Here is a 24574-nt window from a genome sequence, read left to right on the forward strand (position 1 = left end):
TGTAAAGATTGCTCACCTGGTATGTGATTTGAAGGCATGAAAGAAATGCAAGCTTGAGAAGTTCATGGAGATTGGACAAAATCACATTATGTACCTATGTCAAAGTCTTCATAAAGAGGTCAAGAAAGCTCTTTGATTGAATTGTACTCTTGATTGTGGAGAAATCAACACCATGAAAGCAGTCAGGACCATGATATATCAAGAACCATATAAAGTGTGGACTAAGCTGACCTGAGCCTCTGAAACAATTTGCTTCTGTTTCAGATGGCAGAACCCAGGAAATGGAACTGTTCAAGCCACTGGAAGCCCTAAATATCATTACTGGGTTCTGGATATCAATATTTAGTGTCTTATACCATCAGACTTGCGTTGCTTTACATGGATCATGACTGTGTCCTCATTCTTCCCTCTTGGTTTAAGAAAATATGTAACTTTTTAAATAGGCACCCACTAAAATACTTTATTTTTTAAATGAAAACTTTCACATTAGTAATAGAAAAATGTTGAAAATGTAAATACTGGGATTTTTAAAGTTGGGCTGTATTTTACACAATGATATTGATACGATTTGGAGGACAATTGGAAAGAAAAGGCTATGGATTAACAGGGAAATGTGTGTGTTTCTTTTGATAAGGGGGGCATTTGAGGTGAATACACTTGGATGTCAATGTAATGCACCTGGGAAGAGGAAGCCTCTGGTGAGGATTGTCTCCATCAAAGTGAACTGCACGAGTATGAAACATGGTTTTTGATTGCTAGCTGATGTAGGAGAGCACAGCCCACTGTGAGAATAAACCTTTCGCTGTGGGCCTGTGCCATATTTAAAAGTACTTGAATGTAATACTGAGAGAAAGAGAGTTGAAATTGTTCTGTCATGGTTTTTTTCTTTACTTCTATTTCCAACACTCCTGCTTTCACTTTTCCCCATGATAGATTATATACTGTGAGTCAAGTAAACCCTGCTTTCCCCTGAGTTTTATTTTCTCAGAATGTTTTATCACAATAACATAAAGCAAACTACAGCACAGTAATAAAGCATAAGATAAATAATGAACTCATATTACAAACAAAAAGGTAAAGTAATTAATATTGACAAGAAATACACTGAATATATGAAAAGGTATTCAAACTCACTAATGATCATAAAATGCAGGCTAAAACTACACAAAAATGATATCTAATATAGATAGATAATTATTTTTAAAAAGACATGTCAGATAGGTGACAATGAGGAAAAAGGAGATCACCAGATCACTTGAAGCTGTTAAATAAAAAACAGCATTTTATTCTTTGAAATTTAAAATACATAATATGTCATATATATCCAGAATTAATATCCATCCTGCTGCAGCCTTCCTAGATGATTTTCTCTTCTCACTGGACCTCAATTCCCTGTACATTCAGCATCTTGGTGTGAACTCAATATTGCTCTAGCTATTTCCCACTCCACTTCTCGCCCTTCCATCCTAGCCTATCCCCAGGCCAGATGCCCATTACGTGATGAGCAGGTAATGAAAAGATGCTATATGTGCACATTGGAAATATTATAATTGGTTTAGAAAAAAATGAAACATAAAATTTAGATGTCAGTGGGCGAAGCTAGAAAATGTCACCCAGAGATAGGTGATCTAGACCATCAAAGAAAAATGTAAAATATCACCTAGAGATAGGTGATCTAGACATTCAAAGAAAAATGTTATATATTTTCTCTTCTTTATGGAGGTTAACAGCTAAGCTTTTAGAGCTGTGCTACATTCTAATAACCACAGAGTTTGGGTAACTAGTAAGAGACCAGGAAGTAAAGAATATTCACAGGAAGGGATAATAGCTTATATTGTTATGTACAGACAAACTGTAAACTATAATAGGGGTATTAAATTGGGTGAGTGATGGAAGAGAAAGGTAAAGAAGTAAATGTGAGGGGTGTCAACCAACACTGAAAGACGTATGGAAAACTACATAGAAACCTACTCGCATAGAAGCTTCTTTTTTATATATATATAGTTTATTAATTTATTCATATTACATCTCAATTGTTATTCCATCATTTGTGTCCTCCCATTCCTCCCTCCCTCCCATTTTCCCTTTACACCCCTCCCCTATGACTATTCCTGAGGGGGACCTGATCCCCTTGTATATGCTCATAGGGTATCAAGTCTCTTCATGGTATCCTGCTATCCTTCCTCTGAGTGCCACTAGGCCTCCCCATCCAAGCTTCTTAAAACACATACATATATAAAATAATCTAAGTGAAGTAACAAAATTGTTGAGATAATTCCTCCACTAAACATTGAATACAATCAGCAAAATCTCCACTGTCACATGTGGGTTACATTTTGATAAGTTATTAATGAAAGACACCTCTCAGAAACCATCAATTATCACTGGATATTGTCAAGACTACTGGTGCCTCTCCACAATGTGAGTGTGCTGGGGTATGGTCCTCTTGCTGAGGACAATGTTTATATCATTAGAGATGGAGTTGAGTTTGTTACTATCTAGAAGCTTCCCTTCAACTAACTAGTGACCATGGTACCTGAAAGGCACTCTGCATTCTTCTAGGGGATAAAGGATGCCATCAATATTATCCAGCTATAAACCCTGCAACCTACAGTAGAGATCTGCCTACAAGATATGCTAGTGTAATAGTCGTGCAAATATTTTGAGAGTAACCAAACATTTTCTGATTGGATATAAGGCCTACTGCACGAGAAGGAAATCATCCACATCATTGTTCAGTTGCCAGAGAAACTGATACTAGACAGGTCTTTTGCCCAGTTGACACCTACCACTACGATTCTGCTTTAGCTAAAGGAATAAAATAACATGTAATGACACACTGTCATACCTGTTGATGAGCTCTGCTTCAATCCAAGTTTTAAAAGTATCTTCATGCCATGAATAGAAGTTAACTCAGATAACCTTAGGAAAAAAAAAAAAAAAAAAAAAAAAAAAAAAAAAAAAAAAAAAGGAAACAGAGTGAGAGACTTTGGAGCCCTCAGTTTTAAATGGAATGTTTTCAAGAAACACCTCCCCTCAAGTCTCAGTATCTCAGTATCTATGCAGAAGAGGAGGCAGGAAGATTGTAAAAGCCAGAGGTAATTGATGACTCCAAGGGAGCAATGCCCTCATTCATGAAACAAGAGGAATGTCTGGAGTAGTGAAAATAAAAACAGATAAAAATATATTGTAAGGAAATATTTTTCAGTACAAAAGAGAAATAAAGATTATTGAGTATTTGACAAACCTTATTGGAATTGATTGTAAGTATGAACGCACTCATGTCTTACTTACTTTTCAGTTACTATAATAGTGCAGCATAGCCAGTGTAACTTAAAAAGAAAGCATTTAATTTTGTTTTCACATTGTTAGAGGGTTGTGCCCATGAGTCTCATGGAATGAAGACTGGCATCAGGCAGACAGCCAAGGGGCTGGCAGAGTAGTCGAGAACTACTTGTCTTTATTGACAAGCATAAGAGAGACCTGTGTGGGAATGCTGTTGGTGTTTGAAACCTCGAAGCCCTTCTCCAGTGATGTACATCCTCCTACAATGCCATACCTCCTAATTATTTCCAAATAGTCCAAACAACTGAGGACCAAGTATTATAATATATGACTACGTATTCATATTATTCATGTTACCACTTTCGACTTCCTAGCTGACATTCGTTCATGACCATGCCATAACGCATTTAGTCCCACTTCTAAAATCTCGACTGTGCTTTACAGTCTCAAAGTAATTCAGAAGACCAAAGCTCAGTTCCTTTGAGACTCAACACACTTTTTCAATTGTCACCCACTATAAAACAAAAAACCAAATTGAAAGTGCATCCTTCCAACCTACAATGACACATCCTTTAGCTGTATGTTTGGTGTTAAAGGAATTAGAAGACTCTTTCATTGCAGCTTTGCTGACTGCAGCACACTTTTTTCTCTTTGTTTGCTTCTCCTCCCTGACTTCCGCTCTCCTTACCAACTGTATCATGACTCTGGCATGTTCAACATCATGGTGTCCCCAGTACAATCCAGACATTAGTCTCATAACTTTGTACAATGTCCTTTCTGGCTTTCCATTCAGGGACTCGTTTGCCATATGTCTGACATCAGAGGCTTTCCTTAACTTCAGAGGAAGATGCCACAACCATTTTCCTTCTGTATCCTTCATGACTTTAAAGCTAGAAACACAAGGGCGACACCTCCAAGTTCAGCTGCCTCATTGGGAAAGAGCCCTCTCCCTCCTTTAAATAGTCTTCTTTTTTATTTTTTTTTGAGACTATAATGTCATCACTTAACCCCCCTGGCTTTTGTCTACATCTTTTAAACTCCTCTCTTCCTGCTGTCCTTCAAATACATGAACTATATTTCTTTCTTTATTATTAAAGCATATTGATTTTTACACACATAAACACACATTTATACATATATACAAATAGAAATATAACTTTCTCTGACATCATAATGTTCTTGTATATATATATGTTTTCAGGCCTGACTATTTAGAATAATTATATAATCATTTGATGTCTTTTACCTGAAGAAGGAAAACATCTCCTAGAAATGTATACTTCCTAAAGTACTTTTTAGAGAGTCGAAATTGAGTTTAGAAAACCAATGGGGACTTTAAAAACTAAAATTTATACAAAAATGCAAATTTAAATTTCAAAAGTAAGTGAAAATTAATGACCTGAAATAAATATGTACATATATGTATTTTCTTATATATTTTGGATTAGCCATGAGATTATTACAGAATCATCATATTGTGCTTTTAGCATTAATGATTAACAATAGTAAAGAAAGTATATTTTCATTTCAAGATAAGTCTGTTTCAAATTTGTGCAAAGGTAGAATCATATTTTAAGCAAAATAAAATGGATTTGAAGTGTCTGGTTTTGCTTCTTTTGTTTACCCAGTAAAACCTGCATATTAGCTGGAAAACTTCATAGTTTCATGAATTTCAAAACCTTTTTGAGTAGACTAACAGCCAGTGTAACATCCAGTGAGCAATTAAACATCACCATGTTTTGAAATTTCTCATTGTTGTCATAATTGGTTCATAGTTCTTGGCAACCTCATTTTCCCATTTAAGGGTAGTTGATTCTGTAGTTTTAGCCTAAGGGACATCTCATCTGCTTACAATGAATGTCAGGCGAACCCTTGCAGTAATCCAGGATTTAAGAAATGGAAGAGAACACAGCTAAATTGAATCATAGTGTGGCTGTCTGCATATTTTAATTAGTTTCCTCAATTATTTTCTTTTTCTCCAAAGGCTGTAAATATTCAGGAGCCTCTGTGCCTGTTGACAGTTAAAAGAATGAGATTTATTTGTATATAAACAAGCAAAGACTTATTTAACTCCCAGGGATAAAATTTGATATCTTGTGAAAGGAAAATGTAATTTCTTTTTTTCTTATTCAAGTATTTTCCATAGTTGTAAAAACAAGATAAAACAAAGTTTGTGTTTTTCTTTCATGTACAAGAGTATATATCATTTCAATGCACACTTTGCATTTATAGCCAGAATTTTGCAGTTATATCCAACTGTTATTTAAGAAAATCAATCATAATTCATTCTAACTAAAATATTAAACTGGAAAAGGAAACCTGCTTCTTTATAAAATCTATACGTGACTGAGTGATGCAGAACTTCCAAGTCATGCTGACTTAATGTGGTTGGAATATGCATTAATTTATACCATTCTTCTTAGAGAACAGGTAGTAGTTTTTAATCTAGTAACACTCTGGTGTAATTGGTGCTTTTGAATTTCTAATAAATTATAGGAAAAGAAGCCGTCCCACACATCAATCTATAGTTCTATTGTCCAATTGTATGGCCACATCAAAGGAAAGAAATTTATTAACTAACTTCATAATTTGTGATGCAATTCTATGGCAGAGTGGGTAGCCTTGCATTTTCAAGTGGTGGTTTCCTTTCAGGTTCCACTTTAGGTGTTCAGAAACTCAGTGTTTAGTAATATACTACAAAATTATACATGATTTAAGGGATGTATCCTCTCTTTTAAGTAAGGCAAATGAAATTATAGTCCTGAGCTTTACCACCCTGGAATCTATTCCTCTTTTTTTTTCACTTTATTTTAAACATATATGCAACTCTTTCAATGTGACAGAATAGCTTTAAATTCACAAAAGTTGATAAAACTCATAACCTGGATTATTTTAGCAAACTCTCATAAGCAGGATTTAAAAACAGCCTGGCTTCTTGTCCATGAACTTGGACATCTTGTGTCAATAGGTTGGCTTCCTGTAAGTTTAAAAATGTCTGTAGGTGCTGTGACTCTTCACTTTATCCATGAGTCTTTCAGCTCAGAACTGTAACAATATTTGGGCCAATAGTATCACTCACTGTGCCTCTCTGCCCTGAAATTTGTTTTGATATGAAACTCAGTACACTGAGCAAACATGACAAGGAGCAGAGCAAATTAATGTTATGGAAGATGTAAAACCTACTGACTTGTGCATCATGTAACTAAAGAAGAAGGTTCCCACATTTAGTTAGTAGATGTGCACAGTTTTCATAGTGCCTATGTAATCTTTGAGAAAGGCAACATCTAGAAGATATATTTTACTTCAATGAATTAATAGTTCAAGTAAAATGTAAATAAATGGTTTTATAGATTCCTAGAGAGTTCCTTGGATTATGTATATTCTTAGCTACTACCATTTTTAAAAAAAAAAGATTTTAAATTTTGCCTTTAAATTGAGGATATCAACAGTACATTTCTGATTCATAGGGAACAATACTCACCATTAAAATAGTAAGCATTACAAGGCAGACTTCAAACAGGAACTAATTCAGCTCATACAATAAATGGCATGGAAGATACAAAGATAAAAAAGTTGTGAACTCAAATCGACTCACTCTTGGTTAAATTTCATAATAATATTTTATTTTATATCCTATTAAAATTAATGCAAAAGCAATTGATTTTGATGAAATAAATTTAATGGAATAAACTTAAGACTTAAGACTGTAAAAACAAAAAACAAAAAAACAAAAACAGTAAGCATTAAATTCTGTGGCCTCTCATTCTTGATGGCCTATCAAACAACGGAATAAGAGCTTTACCGTTGGCCATGATCAAAGTGGACACGGCATAGTTGGCTACATGTTCTTATAATGATGATTTCAGGTTCATCTTTTTACCTAGTCAAAGTGCTTGCTGTGGTGGAAGCATATATATTTTGTAATCTCTCGCATATTATTGCATTCGTACACTAATGTAAATCATCTATGTAAATGTTCATTAATATATTCAAGTAAATATTAAAATAGTCCTATTTCCCAGTAACACATACTATTTCACTTTTAAAAAGACAGTCAAAGTTAATAGTCTTTATATTTTCTTTTATTCTGCTTCATTCCACAGCCTGCAAATAATATTTCTATTCAAACATAATTGATATTTGGTCAACAATTTCATATACCACTGTTATTTTAGACTTATTTCTTTCATTGTACTTTTATACTCTATGCCTATGATACTTGACTTAAGGGTTTTTATTTTAAGAACTGAGAGAGAAGTCTGTCAATAAGAACGAGTGGATTCCAATGGGTGATGAGGACAGCCAATAACTTTGAAATCTCCAGTACATACCAATCAACTGTGACTCTTTCAAAGATTTCTGACTAGTTACAGAGCAGAGCCCTCGTAAATTCCTCATGGTCCATCAGGAGAAGCAGTATGCAGTTGTGGTTTGATACTGCATGGTTCATTTTGCTTGTATAAAGGTCTAATTTTTAGAATCTTCAAGAAGTAATACATGTTATGTATTTTGATTTTTTTAGAATTTATCCATTTTCTGTTTATTTTAATTTATATGAATTAGTAAAATATAGTGAGTTTATTTTGGTTTTTTGAGACAGAGCTTTTGGTGTAGCCTTGATTGTCATGGACTGGCTTTGCAGACCAGGTTGGCCTGGAACTCACAGTGGTCCGTCTGCCTCTGCCTCCCAAGCATTAAGATTAAAAGCATGCACCACCCTTGCCTGGCTAAGATAGTGAATATTTAACATGTATACATTTTTTTTTACTTTGAAGTAATGATATAAATGCATCATTTTATTTTATTCTTCCTCTTCTTCCTCCAAACTCTTCCATATAGCTGAATTTATTCTTCACATTCATAGTCCCTTCTTCTTTACTACTTGTTATTTCCATAAATATTTGTTAATAAGCAAATACAACTTTCTCAGCCTGCGTAATGTTACTTAGGAGTAAATTTTCAAATATAACCCTTGGTATTGGGAAACCAACTTATGTGCTCTTCTACTGGGAAGATTACTTCCGCTCTCAGCATTCCTTAGCTGCTTGTAGTTGTTTGTACAGAGTTGAAGCCCATTTACTGTTGTCCTTGCTCAGCTTATGTTTCTGCAATCATGTTAGTGATAATTTATGAAATTGTTAATATTATATTAAGGAGAAGCTTCATCTTAGCCACAATGACGTTATGACCTTTAACAAATAATATGCTTAGCTTGGATGTGTTCCGACCCCATTTGAAAGACTTTATAATTATACATTTGCCTATTTAAATAAAATATTTTTCTGAAGTTCACATTATATATCTAGTGAGTCTCATGTTGTTTTGTGAGTTTTACCATGTTCTGACATCACTTAATTAAGCTCAGATGTTTCTTTCTATCCATGTATCATACAGACAAGTGTTTGACTATGTCAATCAATATTTTCTCAATTGTCTTTATTGAAACTGACATCATGCTTTATAATCCAAGGCTTAGACTGGAAGTATGTTGTTCAAAGAAAATTTGATTTCTTTTCCAATAATGAATTGAGAAGTAGATATAGAAACAGTTCTATATGGACATTTATCCTTTCTGCTGATTTTAGAGCATTTGTATGAGTTTAAATAAAGCACAGTTAAAATAAGACAAAAAGATTTTGAAGATTTGATCACAAAATAATTAGATATCTATGAATTATATTATGTTACTTTTAATACTGCTACTCCATATTTTATAAAAAAAAATCACTTAGTACTCTGTTATAATGCACACTTGTTACATGTCAACCAGATTAAAAAGTCTTACAATAATCCCTAGTTGACACCTGTGTTATGTAATTTTTGTTGTTAGGCAATTTATATAACATTGTTGGTATTTTAGATTTAAAAATAAATAATATACTATACCTTGAAATTTATTTCCCCTGGAGAAATTAATAATAATATTAATACTAATAATAGTTCTATGAAGATAAAGTATATAAAGTTCAAGTTTTAATTATAGTTGAAACCAATAACTTTGTAAATTTCATTTTCATTGTGTAGAATTTAATCATTTCTTATGACTAATCACACATCCTATTATAATTTACCTTTTTAACTTAGAGTGTGATTGACTTTGTATAAAGGAACCATGACTAGATTGTAGTAAAGGTACCAGTCCCAATAAGGGTTTACTTCAAAATAATTTCTTTCAGTTTTTCAGATTATAGTATAAAATAATGACTTTGCTGTGAGATTGTGTCTCCATTTGTTACTTTTTTGCTGTAAAATATAGGTAGGGTAATATAGGCACAATAGTAATAGCTACTTTAGGCACAAAACAACAACAACACAAAAACAAACAAACTACCAATAGGCAGTGCTTTAAAACCTGAAGCAAAGTCACATTATGTGTGGAACTAAAGAGGCCAGCATATGCCACCACAACTTATAATAAAGATGTGTTTCTGTACCTTTCAGGTTATGACGTTTTTAATTATATGATTGGAAACGCAGGTTTCTACAGTATACAGTGAAAATGAATTTAAAATCAAATGTAGGAAATGACAGAATTGAAGCAGGCTAGAATTTCAAGTCATTATTTCATTCTGAGATCACAAAATGAATGGCTCCAGAGTTGCTACAGATCCACTTTCATGACCTTTCATTGTTATGAGTAAAAGTTTTCACAATGAAGGCCCAGACACAGTTGACATGGGTTAAATGAAGCAGACATAGAAAAAAGATGGCATATTTATATAATTTTTTATTAGAAATCAAAACAAAATCAATGACTCTTAGGATTTCTGTTCGTGCTCCAAAAGGAGCTACAACAGATCTGACCAAAAAAAAAAAAAAAAAAAAAAAAAGGTTCAGTAGTTATGCTCATATGATATTTACTTTTTCTCAGGTATTTTCCGTGATGTTATCCTCCCAGATTATAATAAACCCAACGCCTTTCCTTACTGTAATGATGTAAAATAAATGTGTGTTTCTTTTCTTTCCATCTTTTTTTTTCTGTTCGTTTTGCTTTGTTTGTTTGGTTTTTTTTTTAGCGATGGTTATTTTGAGCAGTCTGGAACCAAATACGACTTATGAAATCAGGGTAGCAGCAGTAAATGGAAAAGGGCAAGGAGATTACAGTAAAATAGAAGTGTTCCAGACACTGCCAGTCCGTAAGTAATCATCACCACTCTGCTCTCTGCTACCAGATCCCTCTCTTGCAAATTTAATGGGATTTTTAAATGCAAAAAATGTATTTTAATACTTTAGGGAAGTGAATTATCTCTCTGTTGAAGATTTTTCTGAGTTAGTGGCATCTCGAGGGTTATAAAAATAACATTTCTCTTAAGTTGGGCATGAAAATAAAATGCGTAGTGGAACATAAATAGTAAATATGCTCTTAGGAAAACTTGCATTTATAGTGTGATTAATTACTGTAGATAATATAGTGTAATTAATTATGTCTGTAGATTATATTGTGTTCATAGAGAAATGTTATGTGTCATATCACTTTTAATGAGACACATCTTAATATCCTCCAAATTATGTGAGCCTTAGGAAAAAAAGAACACAAGACTAAATTTGTTATAAAAGTGACTAAGGATGGCCAGAGTAATATGTGCTCTTTTTCCCAAAATTGTCATGGTTTGAGTAATTTTTAGTAAATTTGATTTGTCTACAGTTATTTTACTGTTTAAAAGACACTACTTTCTTATCAAGTTAATCATTTTTAAAATGTGAGACAATTTACTAAAAAGGACCGAACACAGCTCTGCACGATCTAGGGAAGCAGCTACCGGCTACATGCACATCTTGGGTTGACCAAATGGACCACAATAAACTTCTACTCTCTAACATTAGGCAATGATTTTTCTATTGCTTCCCAGAATCCATTGTATTATACTCCTTTTCTCCCTCTCTAACGATGCTATCTTTTTAATCTCTCATTACTTCTCACTAGGATTACGTCTAGATAGATATATTTCAACTCAAAGTCAGAGCTTAGATGCAGTCTTCTCTAAATACATCTGCCCCTTCCTGCTTACAAATCTCAAGGACGCCTTCACTTCCTACCTTCCATCTATATACACATCTGAGCAGTGCATTTTCTTTACTCCTGAGGACACCCAGAGGTTTTGCAAATTGGTTCAAAGTAGAGACTTGATCAATTTACTAATGCCCTGAGTAACATTTATAATTCTATTTCCTCCTATATTTAAAGACTTCAAACCACTTTTCTTCGCCCTTGAAATACGGGTGCACATTTCTAAGAAGTTAGTCTCTACTCTTGTGACTCAGGACATAGAGTTCAGTCATCAAAGTGTTTGCTGAGTCATGTAAGCATGAGAACCTGATGTGTCATCAACAGCCCCTTCAGAAAAGTTGTGTGCAGTGTGGTGGTTTGATGATGTTGGAACCGATTTGGAGGTAGAATTAGGTGAATCCTTGGTTCTCACTGGGTACCAACGTGCTGAATTGGTGACTTATCTGTATCAAAATGTGCAGAGCAATAGAGAAAAGTAACATATTTTTTTCTGGGTGTCAATAGATGCAAATCTGAACACATATATGCACACTCACATACAAACACACACCCACACCCACACACAATTATACACACACACACACCACCACCACCATGACTATCTCCTCTTTCTCCTACTTTCTAAGTCATTAAACTTCTCATACACACACACACACACACACACACACACACACACACACACACACATATGCTTGGCAACCTTTCTCAAATACTGTGAGACCGTTGAAATTAGGTGCAATTCTTTTATTGGTTGGTTGAATGAATTTTATCAAAATGAAGATCTTTTTTTTTTTTTTTTATCAATTTCACTGAAACAGAATCTATATTTCTTTATATTTTAGTTTTCAGATGAGTTGTACATTGTAATTAAGTAACATTCAGCATCTATGTTATCTGCACTAAATCTATATGAGATCAGGCACTATCATATCCTCAGAAGTAATTGGGGAGATTTTCTGAAGCCCTACATCTCCCTGAGGGCCACTGGCTGTTAATGGTTGTTAGAGGAAGTAGTGCCCTGTTCTTCAGTGCTGTAGCCACTGATAAGTTGTCCTTGCTCCAGTAAACAACTTCCTATCACACTCTAATTAAACTCTCTGTATTTCACAATGAGAAGGATGTAAATGACAGAAGATGGTTTTCAATAGGGAGAGATGGGAATAAAGGAAAAATGAGTTAACGAAAACAATATAAATTTAGGAAACATAAACAAACAAGTCTTAAACCTAAAATGTTTCAGTTAAATTTTAAACCTATGAATAAATACTTCCAATGTATATATATGTATTATAGATGGAAATTTAGCTTCTGTTTTTTAACTATATCAAAATGCTATCATTAAAAAAAATTATTATTATAATGTCATTATTAAAAGAACCTATTCTATACACCATGTATTCTCACTTTAAACATCGAAATCATACTAAAATATCTGAGCATTAGTTATTATTTTAATTATTTTGTGGATGAGCATCAAGCCATGTGGGCCCTGGCCTGCAAGCAGAGGAGACGCTCCCTCCTGGTAAGGGTCTGTCCTTCGGTCCCTGCAAGGAACTAGCCTTTTACACATTTGGCCTGGTGGTTGTTTTGCCAGCAGAGGTATGGTTCATCTATGTCTGAGCATGAAGCTTACCAGGAGGGAGCATCTCCTCTGTCTGCAGACAAGGGCCGACAAAGTCATGCACACAAAATGACAACATATCTAAAATAAATAAGGTAAAATCCCATAGCACATAAGGTGTTGGTTTAATGAAAAGAGAGAGTGTTCTTCAGCATGGCGTGTGAGTGTTCCTAAACAAGTATTGCATTACTTTCTAGGTGAGCCAAGTCCCCCATCCATACATGGACAGCCAAGCAGTGGGAAGAGTTTTAAAATCAGCATCACCAAACAAGATGATGGAGGGGCTCCTATTTTAGAATACATTGTGAAATATAGAAGTGTAAGTATCTTTTGACTGTTACATCGTATCATGATTCCTATTATATAAGGAGTAACAATTATCTCAAAGATAGATAAGGAGTTAATCTACAGTTATTAATGTAAAACTTAATGTTAATATTTATTTGTGACCTTTTATTAAAGTTTAAGCACAGATCTTCAATAAATTTTGATGGTTTCAACCATATTCTAGTTCTGAAATATGATTTGAAAACAAAATAAATAAAATTTCTCTTCTTTATGTTTTGTCTCCTTTCCACTTGACCTTGGTACATTACTTTAAATCTGTGGTTCATTAGTAACTAATGTAGGAACTGTATCAGCAACTTTTCATGTTGCAACAACATGTCTGATAAAAGTCATTCAAGTAAGGGATGGCTTCATTTGAGTCTGGGTTTATGAAGTGGAGGAAAGTAATGCAGAGAAGAATGCTAGTATTCACCTGCTTTTGGCCTTAATGCCATACTAGCCTCTAGATTTTGAGACAGTATCTAACTTTTAATCACAACAAGACCTCCTACTCCCTTAAACCTCTTGGAAGGTCCCTTATAGCAATGCCCAAAGTTCTGGTTCTAAATGATTCTTTTCTAAATGTTTTATTTTTATTTTTGTATAGGTATTTTGCCTAGTTCTGCACTATATATGTGTGTGTTTCCTATAAAAGAGTGTAAGACTTTCTGGTACTGGAGTTGCAGACAATTGTGAGCTGTCACTGTGTGGGAGCTGGTAAATGAGCTGGTTTCCTCTGGTACAAGAGCCAGTGTTCTTAAACATTTCATCCTTTCTGTAGCCCTGTAACTGGTTCTGAACACTTTCTAGTTGACAATGAAGGGCAATGGCTCAAGATAGGAACATTAGCATAACACATCTAAGAACAAGTTACTATCAACACTTAAATAAAGACTGGTCAATTAAGGGATCACACCGGGTAAATTTGAATTGGTGAGTGAAGGACTGCTGACGTTAAATGCTGTATGGGTGTCTTTAAAGGTGTCTGTGAAGGAGGATGCTGCTCGGTATGGGATCGTGAGCAACGTTTTCCCCTGCACATTGACAGTGTTTCATATTATAGATAATACCAGTAGTCAGTGAGAGTGACTACTTATAGAAAATCTCTCAAAGTATTCCCACAAAAACTAATCTTTTTAGCATGTTCTATAGATATGCTTACAACTTAGTTTCTTTTTTTTTCTTTTTTTTTTTTTATTAATTTATTCTTGTTACATCCCAATGTTTATCCCATCCCTTGTATTCTCCCATTCCTCCCCCCCCATTTTCCCATTATTCCCCTCCCCTATGACTGTTCCTGAGGGGGATTACCTCCCCCTATATATTCTCATAGGGTATCAAGTCTCTTCTTGGCTACCTGCTGTCCTTCCTCTGAGTGCCACCAGGTCTCCCCCTCAAGGGGACATGGTCAAATGTGAGGCACCATAGTACGTGAGAAAGTCATATTACACTCTCCACTCAACTGTGGAGAATATTCTGACCATTGGCTAGATCTGGGAAGGGGTTTAAAGTTTACCTCTTGTATTGTCCTTGGCTGGTGCCTTAGTTTGAGCGAGACCCTTGGGCCCAAATCTGCCTATCATATTGTTCTACTTGTAGATTTCTAGGACCCAACTTAGTTTCTTAATAGTATTTAAATATAGTTTCAATAGCTTTTTTGATATTATTTTAACTGTGACTACGTCTCAACTCGAACATTACATTTTAATACATTAAGGATATAAAATTGATTTGATTGGAACAAATCAGTAATCAATTTTATATACCATTTTGGTTTTCCCATTCAGTTCTAATGTTCCTTTTACATGGCAACTCTCTTTTAAACTTAATATATAGTAATATTATTTCTTCTCTTCCTCCTGACTCCAAAAATTTCATGTTCTTCCACATCCCTTTTCAAACTTATGGGCTCTTATTTTTAAAATTATTATTGTTTTATAGACACACACACAAATATATGAATACAACCAGCTGAGCAAGTCCCTTTAGTGTTCTTTACTTGTATCTGTTTTTAGGAATGACCTCTCTCTGCTCTAGGCTTCAAGCTGCTGATATAGAGCAGCAACGTGCTTTGTTTATGCTCTGTCATAAGTGAGCTCTGAAGGTCTCCTTGGACTCTGGGTCGATCTAATCTGACAGTACAATGCAATTTGGGCAGGCTTCTTGGAAATCCTCATTTTCTCATTTGGAAATTATGCAAACAAGAGAATCTCTTTGTCTAAAGAATATAGACTAGAGTTGCATCATTAATTATACTAGACTAGATCCTGCATGTCCTTTTTCTACCTATAATTTTACTCAGAATTTTTTTTTTGCTATAAAACACTAATAGATATTAGTGGCCTCTGAGGAAGGAAATCAATAAATTACCATACTGAACACAAAAATGCAATGAAAGAATAATATGGTTATCACACTTTTCTGAGAAAAGTTGAAGTTAAAGCTATGTTTGATTTATATAATATATTGAATTGACAGCAGAGTAACACAAGTACTGCATGTGTTTTCAATGGAAAGTACGGACATTTATCATTCCATACTATGTCTTTCTTAACTTTTATTATTATTGGTCTTAATAAATCAAACATACTTTAGGAGTGCAATAATAATTCTAATAATTGTAGGAGTGTTGTTATGTTTAGCTATCTAGGGCTAGAAAGTCAGTATGTTAATGCAGATGATATTCTTCTGCATTAAACAACAAATACAAGAAGAAATAACACAATGAACACGGATTTGAGAGACGGTGTTAAAACACAGTACAGAGCATGCCTAGCATCCACTGGGCTCTTTGTTGCATCTACCTCACATAAATAGTATCTTAGAAGAGACATTATAGCATATTCCTGCAGGAAGCACATCGGGCCTGACTTTGTTCTATGGCCTGCTCTCTTAAATTCAGTGCCCACTGCTTGTTTGTTAAAATGTACATTCAGCAAAGGAAATATGATTAAAAGGCATTAAAATAAGAAGATTTCCCCCGTGGAATTAGATGTTCATTTGTTAGGTAATCCAGGATTAGGGCAGCAGTTAAGAAATACTATCAGGAAAGAAATTGCTTTCTTTCATATTCTTCCATTCTTAAAACCCAGCTTTTATTCTCATTCAGCTTATGTTGTTCTCTTTAGAAGGTGGCTTTAAATTCACATTCTAGACTTGGAAAGTCAGGAAATAAAAGGTGGCTGTTTACTTTTCAGCTGAATCAGTCCACATTTTATCAAATAGTGTTTTAAAAATAAAAGCCTTCCAAAAATTAAAATTTCACTTATACAAATAGAATTTCATCCTTCTGACCCTATAAGGTGGCTTAGAGAATAAAAGTGCCTGCAAAACCGGATGACCACAGCTCAAAGAATAAAGGCTAATGATGCCAAGCCTGCTGACCAGAGGAAAATCCCCAGGACACACATGATGTAAAAAGGAAGCCATTCCTGCAAATTGTACCTCTGACCTTTCTATGAGCAAATTGACACACCGGTGTCCACCCATAAACACAAGACAAATATATCTTAAAATGTAAACAAGATTTCTCTATATATTTCCAAATATATAATGACTTATACTGTAGTCTGATTTAGTGAAAGCAACAAATGCTTGAAATGTTAACAACATTCCTTTTATTAGTTTAATATTATCATATGTATTTCAAAAATATAATAATATTTTGATTTGCATAACATTAGAATTTTCAAGAATTTTGTTTCCAAATATAACATACTTCACATTATTTGTACCTCTTACAAGAGTTCTAGTATTATGTCAGACAGAGTTGAAGGCAAAAATGTCCTGTTGACATTTGGAACCAATTATAGTCACACAATTTTTATATGCACAATTTGGATTTTCAATGATATATATGTTAGTGTGTTTATTTAAAACAAAGTTATCTCTAATTTACAGCCATTTACAAAAGAAAATTTAGTTTTGACCATTGGATTTTCACTGGTAATATTAACCACACTCAAGGGTAGGCCTACTCCTAGTAGTAAATGCCTAATAAAATTAGAAAATGTTATTTTTGTAACTTTCCTGTCATATTGCTTCCTGTGGTAATTTTTGTATTAATTGGGTTTTTGCTTATGTATTAATTTTTGATTTTGCAGTTTTGTGTGCTTTGATTTTGTGTGTTTGTGTATGTGTCTTTGTACTTTTCCTTTTTATTTCATTTTTATTCTCATTTTAAAAAAATTTTTATATTAATTTATTCTTGTTACATCTCAATGGTTATCCTATCCCTTGTATCCTCCCATTCTTCCCTCCCTCCTATTTTCCCCTTACTCCCCTCCCCTATGACTGTGCCTGAGGAGGACTTCCTCCCCCTTTATGTGCTCATAGGGTATCAAGTCTCTTCCAGCACACAACAAGAAACTTTGCTCAACCATGTTCATAGCAGCCTTATTCATAATAGCCAGATCATGGAAACAGCCTAAGTGTCCCTCAGTAGAAGAATGGATATTCTCATTTGTTTAAAGTTTTTGTTTCACTATTTGTTTTCCAAGGAGAAAGAAAAAATGGAATTGGATGGGTCACAAGGCAGGTATTGTCTGAAAGGTATTGGAGTAAGGAGAAATCTTGATCAGAGTATATTGTGTGAAAAATATTTTCAATAAAAAATGAAAATGGAAATTATCTGATTATTACATATTAATTTATGTAAGCTCACTTAATTTTCTAAGTATATACTCAAAATCAGTATTTTTGAAGAAGTTATTTATACATAAAATATATATTGGAGCACTTAATTGACTATCTAGTTTAGATAATGATCATCAATATACTGCAATGGCAAATACTTGGTCATCCGTATACATCAATTTGCAAAGATATAATTGATCAGTTTCTGTCTTTAGTTATATATTTCATCAAAAGTGAAAATAAAAAGACATAAAGTTTGTAGGAATAAGGATGGAGTTGGAGAATGGAAAAGGTGTTTGGGATAATCATTTATCATTGTATACATGTTAAAAATTCCCAAGAATAAAGGAAAATTTTATAATTAGAAACTGAAATCATGAACATTTATCATAAATTTTGCCTATTTTCACTTATTATGTATCTGAGTTCATCCTGTCAATCTAATGTAATAGTTTTTTTCTTGTTGTCTTTTATCCTAATGACTATGTTAAGCTCCCCAATAAAAGAATCTCTTTGAATTGGCCATAATAACATATAACACTAATCAATGTATTTTGGAGGATATGTTGGGAAGTTCTCACATCAAAGGATGACCTGAACAACATAAGGATGTATATTTCCCCCAATAAGCAAAACAACAACAAAATTCGTTTAATTTATCCAGTACATCACATTCTTGTGTTGTTGTCATAATTCAGTTCCAGTCTCCATCTCACCAAATCCAAACTATCAGAAGATTTGCTTTAAACTCCATAGTAAAAATGACTGTTAATTGAAATGTAACTACACGTGACCACTAATTCATTATTATATTACTTGTGTCAGTCTCCAGGTCATGGAGCACTATTTTAACCGTTTAATTCAAGACTCTTATTGCAAGTTTGGCAAAATAATTGCATGGAGCTCCTGTGCATATTTAGAAGAGTATTGCTTAACCTTCAATAATTTTCAATATATAATTAACCAAACATAAAGTATATTTACTAAATTATCTAGGAAATATGAATGGAAAGTAGAGAATTTGGATTACTTGATGGAGTGAAGAACCATATAACAGAAAACAAGAGCATAAAATCTTCAATATACAAAATATAAAATATTAACGTAGATATAAAAATATCAAATATGAAACTATTAATGGACAAGTAAAATATGCCTGAGGTGAGTGAGCCAACTCCTGAGAGTTTATGCTGCTACTTCAGTAACAGCTTGGGTAATCTTAGTTTGTATCCCTGTAAGGTTTTCTGAGGATATCCTCTGTGCTTTTTTGAAAACACAATTCCATCTGTTTGTTTCTCTGGCTTCCTGAATCCCATAGTGAAGCTATGTTTAGTGCAGTCTCACACTGCATTAGCTCATAGTGGCCATGTAATTAATTAGTGCTTTTGTGGCATGTTCAGAAATGCATGTATTATACTTGATCCGTCACATCCTCACTCCCCTGCGTTCTTTTTCTTTCCTCTGCCCAGATAGTCCTATTTCTATTTTGATATATTGTTAAGAGTTTTTAATTGTATCACAACTATGGGAAAAGTATCTAAGAGAATCTAGAAAACTGTTAAGAAATAAAGAGAGTGTTAGGACAAATATCTGGACTATACAGCATTTCCGAGAAAATAACAGTCAGTCACATACCTTAATGTGTAAATAAAAGACACCACTGGTGCTAAAAACCATAAATAAGAGATGTAGACAAAGTGGCCACATTATGAATAGTATACAAATAAATATAGTGATCTTTGTAAAAATTAGGATTCCTCATATAAAGATGCAAGATAGTGTTATAATTTGTTACTTTCTGTCTTAGCCATAGAGGACCTGTATACTTCTTATAGGACAATTTAATGGACACTTGCCCTTATTATAAGATCTCTGTTCTCCAAAAATTTGTTCTTCATACAATATTAATTGTCTGAAAGTACCGACCTCCAATTTTTCTTTGAGCCTTCAGTCTTGTAAACCTATGTGATTAGTGAATATGTTTGCAGCTCGTTATCCCTAAAATGTTCACGAGATATCTATGTTTAGCAAAAATTTCAACTGTGCTATATATGGGAATAATATAATTGAGAACATATATTCCTTATTTACCAGCTGCTGTCTAGTGGGTAAGTGCATATATGCATTTAATTTTATTTTCACTGAGTAAAGACAAGATCGTAGATATTTTTAAGGAAATTACTTATTTATTCAATTTACATCCAAATCATAGCCTCCTCCTTCTTCTCTTCCCTGTCCTACCCCTCCCTCTTTCCCCTCCCTCTCCCCTATTCTTCAGAAAATAGGAGCACCCACCTTCCCCATCCATGCCCCTCCCTCTCGTATCCCATTGCCCTGTCCATCCCCCTTCTGCTCATCAAGTCCCATCAGGACTGAGCATGTCCTCTAACCCTGTGACCTAGCAAGGCAGGCCTAAGAGAGGGGAGTAAAAAAAAAAAAAAAAAAAAAGACAGGGAACAGAGTAGAATTTAGCCATATAGTACAGAATAAACATACTACAATTCACACACCCAAAGAAGGTAAGTAACAAGAAAGACCCACAGGAGGATGCTTTAATCTCACTGAGAAGAGGAAATAGAATGGACAGCAGAAGTGGTTGAAAAGAGAGGGAACATGGTAGGAGAGGGAGCACAGAAAGAAATGAAGGTGGACACCAGACCTGGAGAGATTAGAGGCTGGAAGACAGAACACCTTCACAAAGAAGAGAAACAGTGAACATGGGCGCTCTGTGGCATGCTGGAGACCTAAGACAGTGTACGTTTCTGGGAGGATATGAGGGTGACTCCACCTGAGACTCCTAGTAGCAGAGGTCATGGAGACTGAATAGGACACCTTCTAACTAGACAGGACTCCTAGTGGAGGGAGGCAAACACCAACCCACTCCCAAAACCTTTTATTCTAGATATTTTAAAGAGAATAATTACTTGTAGCTCATGAACCTGGAAGCACGCACTATTCTAGGTTATTCGGTTGTAAGGTACATTGCTCTGTTCACTCACCCATTAAGAACACAGAATGAAATATTTTAGAAAAGACTAATATTAAAAAGAATATTCAGATTCTAAATGGACACTTCATGGAAGTAAAATTTTTAGTAATAATACCGTGAAATCAAGTTAAGTTATTATGGGAACAAACATAAGTCTATTACTCTAAGAAAGTAAATGATAAAATGAAAGATGCTATTTTATGTATGGGCTTTTATATGTATTTTTAATGTTAATGTGAGCACATACAATTTAATAGGTTTTTTTCATGCATCTGTGGGTTTTTCTCAAAATTCTCTCTGAATTTATAGTTACAAAGGGATCATAACAATTTCTTAGTGTTGGCATTTTAATCTTTTCTAACTTAAGAAGAACTAAATAAAATTGGTTGTTTAAAATCAGTCATAAGGAAGGTACTTTTGGGACCAGCAACAGTGATTAGGGCACACATTTTTAAGTCTTAACTGACCTTCTTATATTATTTGGAATCTAGATGTGTATAATAATATCTAAATGGAATAGAAAGCATGCTTTATTATAGAGTCCTATGTTGATAAATACAGAAAATTGAATATTTCCTATTAATAGGATCTATTAAAATATATTACGCTCAAAATATATTAGCATGTATATTAAAATACATTTAAAGGCATCAGTTTAAGAATATATTGAAATATTTCAAATGGTAAATAGCTATGAATACTAAAGAGTAAGAAATATTTGGGCAATTTATTTTCTTATCCTTTTTGCTATCAAAGAAGAAGATAGGTTTTATTCATTTTAATAATGATATATAATAGCTCTTTTGCCTAAATAAACTAATGTAACTATGAGCCAAACTGTTAACTCAACTTATTCATTTACAAATAATCCTGCAAGAGGAAAATATCGGAACAGATGGCAAGTTTTTATAAATTCTAAGTAGAAGTCATGAATTCTGATTACCTCTCTCAGGTCATAAAAGAGTGAATAAATGGATCATGTGATCAAGAAAGCCTAGAGAACGAGAATTGCTTCCTGGTAATATACATCCACCCTAAGAATTAGATAAACCAAAATATGTTTGGATATCATAACCTTACATTTTCTTTTGACTACCATTTCACAATTGCTCTTTATGCAATATTTTGCTGACTATAGTTTCTACAAAGTTTAAAAAAGGTAATGAGTCAAATTTTGTCAAGAATAAGAGCATCAAGAATATCCTTCATGAGCTCAAAACATATCCTTCATGTAGACCATAGGCAGCAATCTTTGAAATGCTGACATTCATATGGCCATCACTATCTCCACTCTCACATGGTCTTCTGATTTCTTACAAAAATATTTGATAAAAGCTTTACTCAATCATCATGCCTAATTTTAAAATAACCTTTCTTCACCATTTAATTGGCACATTAATAATGGTCCTACTCAGCAAATCATCTCATTAAGCTACCTAGGGGGACACTTTGCCACTAGTTATCTTAAATCATTCCCTGGGCACATTTGTTCTATAAATTAGGCCATCTATAAATGCATGATTGAGATTCTCATGCCTAGGGGGAGTATTTGGTAACACCTACTTTAATTTTTTTCTATTCCCTAGGTGTGGCACTTAAGAGCTTAAATTACTCCTTGTCTTAAGTTGAATGGAAAATGAAATTGATTTATGTTGGAGAAATATCAGTTCTCTCGGTGCTTTACACTGTCACAGTAAAATGACATAAGGATTTAATTTACTACATTAAGAGTTAAGGCAACTAAGAGTGAAATTAATGCTAATTCAAAAGAGACTAGTATACCAAATTTCATTTTCAGAAATAGAATGTTGAAAGTTTAGAAACTTTACACAAAAGTCTCAAAATTCCTTAGTTTATATTTTTGGACAGTTTTGGAGGCATACATAAAAGAAGGAGCTGTTTGAAGAATAACTTTTCCCTACAATAATCTAGATAACAGTTGATATAACCTTAGCTTTTCATATATGATTTCACTCAGAGATAAAATAAAATCAAGAGTAGCCTCAGATCAGAGTTTCATAAACTATTCTTATTAGGCTTATGCCACAGATACAAGTGTTTGAAAATATTGTCAGCTTTATGTATCCCCTGTTTTGATACAACACAAACATAAATAAAAATAAGTTAAGAACCTGATAGTGGCTAGAAAATACTTGGTGGTTTTAATATTAACTATATTTGCAAAGGACCTGGGTTTAGTGACCAACCCATCCTGAGGCTCACAACCTCCTGTAACTGCCATTATAATAGGGTCTAATGCCCTCTTCTAGATTTATTTTGCATAAGCATGAACATACATGTGCACAGGTATGTACACAGTCATTCTTACAGAATGAATAAAATAATATATAGATAACAAATTGTAAATAAAAGGCAGACATGGTGAACTTATGCTGGACATTGTAAGACAAATATGTGAAATTAGAAAGCTCAGGCAACTAAGGCAGTATCACTGTAAGGCTCAGGCTGTATGTACATATAGACTGAGTGGGAGGAAAGGAGAAGAGAGAAAGACAGCAGATGGAAAAGAACAGAGAGTAGATAAAGAACAGAAAGCATTTTTCTGGTATTTCAGTGTTTGTGGAATAAGATAGCATCAGATAACATCATTGAATATTGTTTTCTATATATACCGTGTGTGTTATTTTATTATGTCATGAAAAACACTATGGATAGTATACATCTATAAGTACTTTCCATTATTTACTTTATAGATAGTTTTTGTACATCAACAAATGTTTATAATTCTCTTTGGTAATTATTCAATAATCCATCTTTTCTATTAACATTCCAAAAATGACTGTAAAACAAATTTGTTTTTGAGAAACAAGAAGTGGAAAAATAAATAGGTTGAATTATACTACCCCATTTAATTTGCAAAATCATCAGTCCTTGGCTGTTACATTAGTGTTCATGTAGACAAATATTAGGCATGACACTGAATTCATTGCATTTGTAATTTCACATATCTAAAATTTAGAAAATTGAGATGATAAAACTATTCACACCATCCAAGAAATTAAAATACAATCCTTTATAGCAATATTTACATAAAGCCCCTTCCTCTACTTCCACAGAAAGACAAGGAAGACCAGTGGCTGGAGAAGAAGGTGCAGGGAAACAAAGACCACATTATTTTGGAGCATCTGCAATGGACAATGGGCTACGAAGTACAAATTACAGCTGCCAACAGATTGGGGTATTCTGAGCCCACGGTGTATGAGTTCAGCATGCCACCAAAGCCCAACATTATTAAAGGTAACCGCTGTATCATCTTTTGAACCCTTACGGTGTATTTTACCAATAATGAAAATTAAAGTAAATGAACTGAAATGTCATTTTTAGGGTCTAATCATGATTGTTATTGCTTATCAGAGTGAAGTTTCACAAATCTTATCATGGGATTTTTTTTTAAATGCTTTGATATATATAACATTAGCATTGAATTGGGGATGAGGGACAGAGGGAAAGGACTGAAGTTGAGAAGGGCAAATGAAAATACACCTTAAAAAACTTTGATGGGATTAAAAGAAACATTTTCAGAGACAACTTCTTTGCCAATGACCTGGAAGCTTGTTTTGTCCACAGCTGAAGATAAACTCACCCATGCTTGACCAAGGAAGTTGATTTTGAAGGAAAACCAATGAGGTAGAAACAATCTAAAAACGCAATTTCATTAAGAACTAGAGCTGGAGTTACAAGGGAGTTA

General features: G+C 33.8%; 1 protein-coding gene across 2 annotated transcripts in view; it reads left to right on the plus strand.

The window, feature by feature from the left end:
- Nucleotides 1-24574, plus strand: part of Ncam2 (neural cell adhesion molecule 2) — a 412037-nt gene that overhangs the window by 350106 nt on the left and 37357 nt on the right. For both annotated transcript variants that reach the window (XM_051150158.1, XM_051150159.1), the window contains exons 13-15: nucleotides 10302-10421; nucleotides 13112-13233; nucleotides 23943-24123. In XM_051150158.1, coding sequence (XP_051006115.1) covers nucleotides 10302-10421; nucleotides 13112-13233; nucleotides 23943-24123 — 423 coding nt within the window. The remainder of the gene's footprint in view (nucleotides 1-10301; nucleotides 10422-13111; nucleotides 13234-23942; nucleotides 24124-24574) is intronic.

Source organism: Acomys russatus, chromosome 8 (genome assembly GCF_903995435.1).
Source record: "Acomys russatus chromosome 8, mAcoRus1.1, whole genome shotgun sequence".
Lineage (NCBI taxonomy): Eukaryota > Metazoa > Chordata > Mammalia > Rodentia > Muridae > Acomys > Acomys russatus.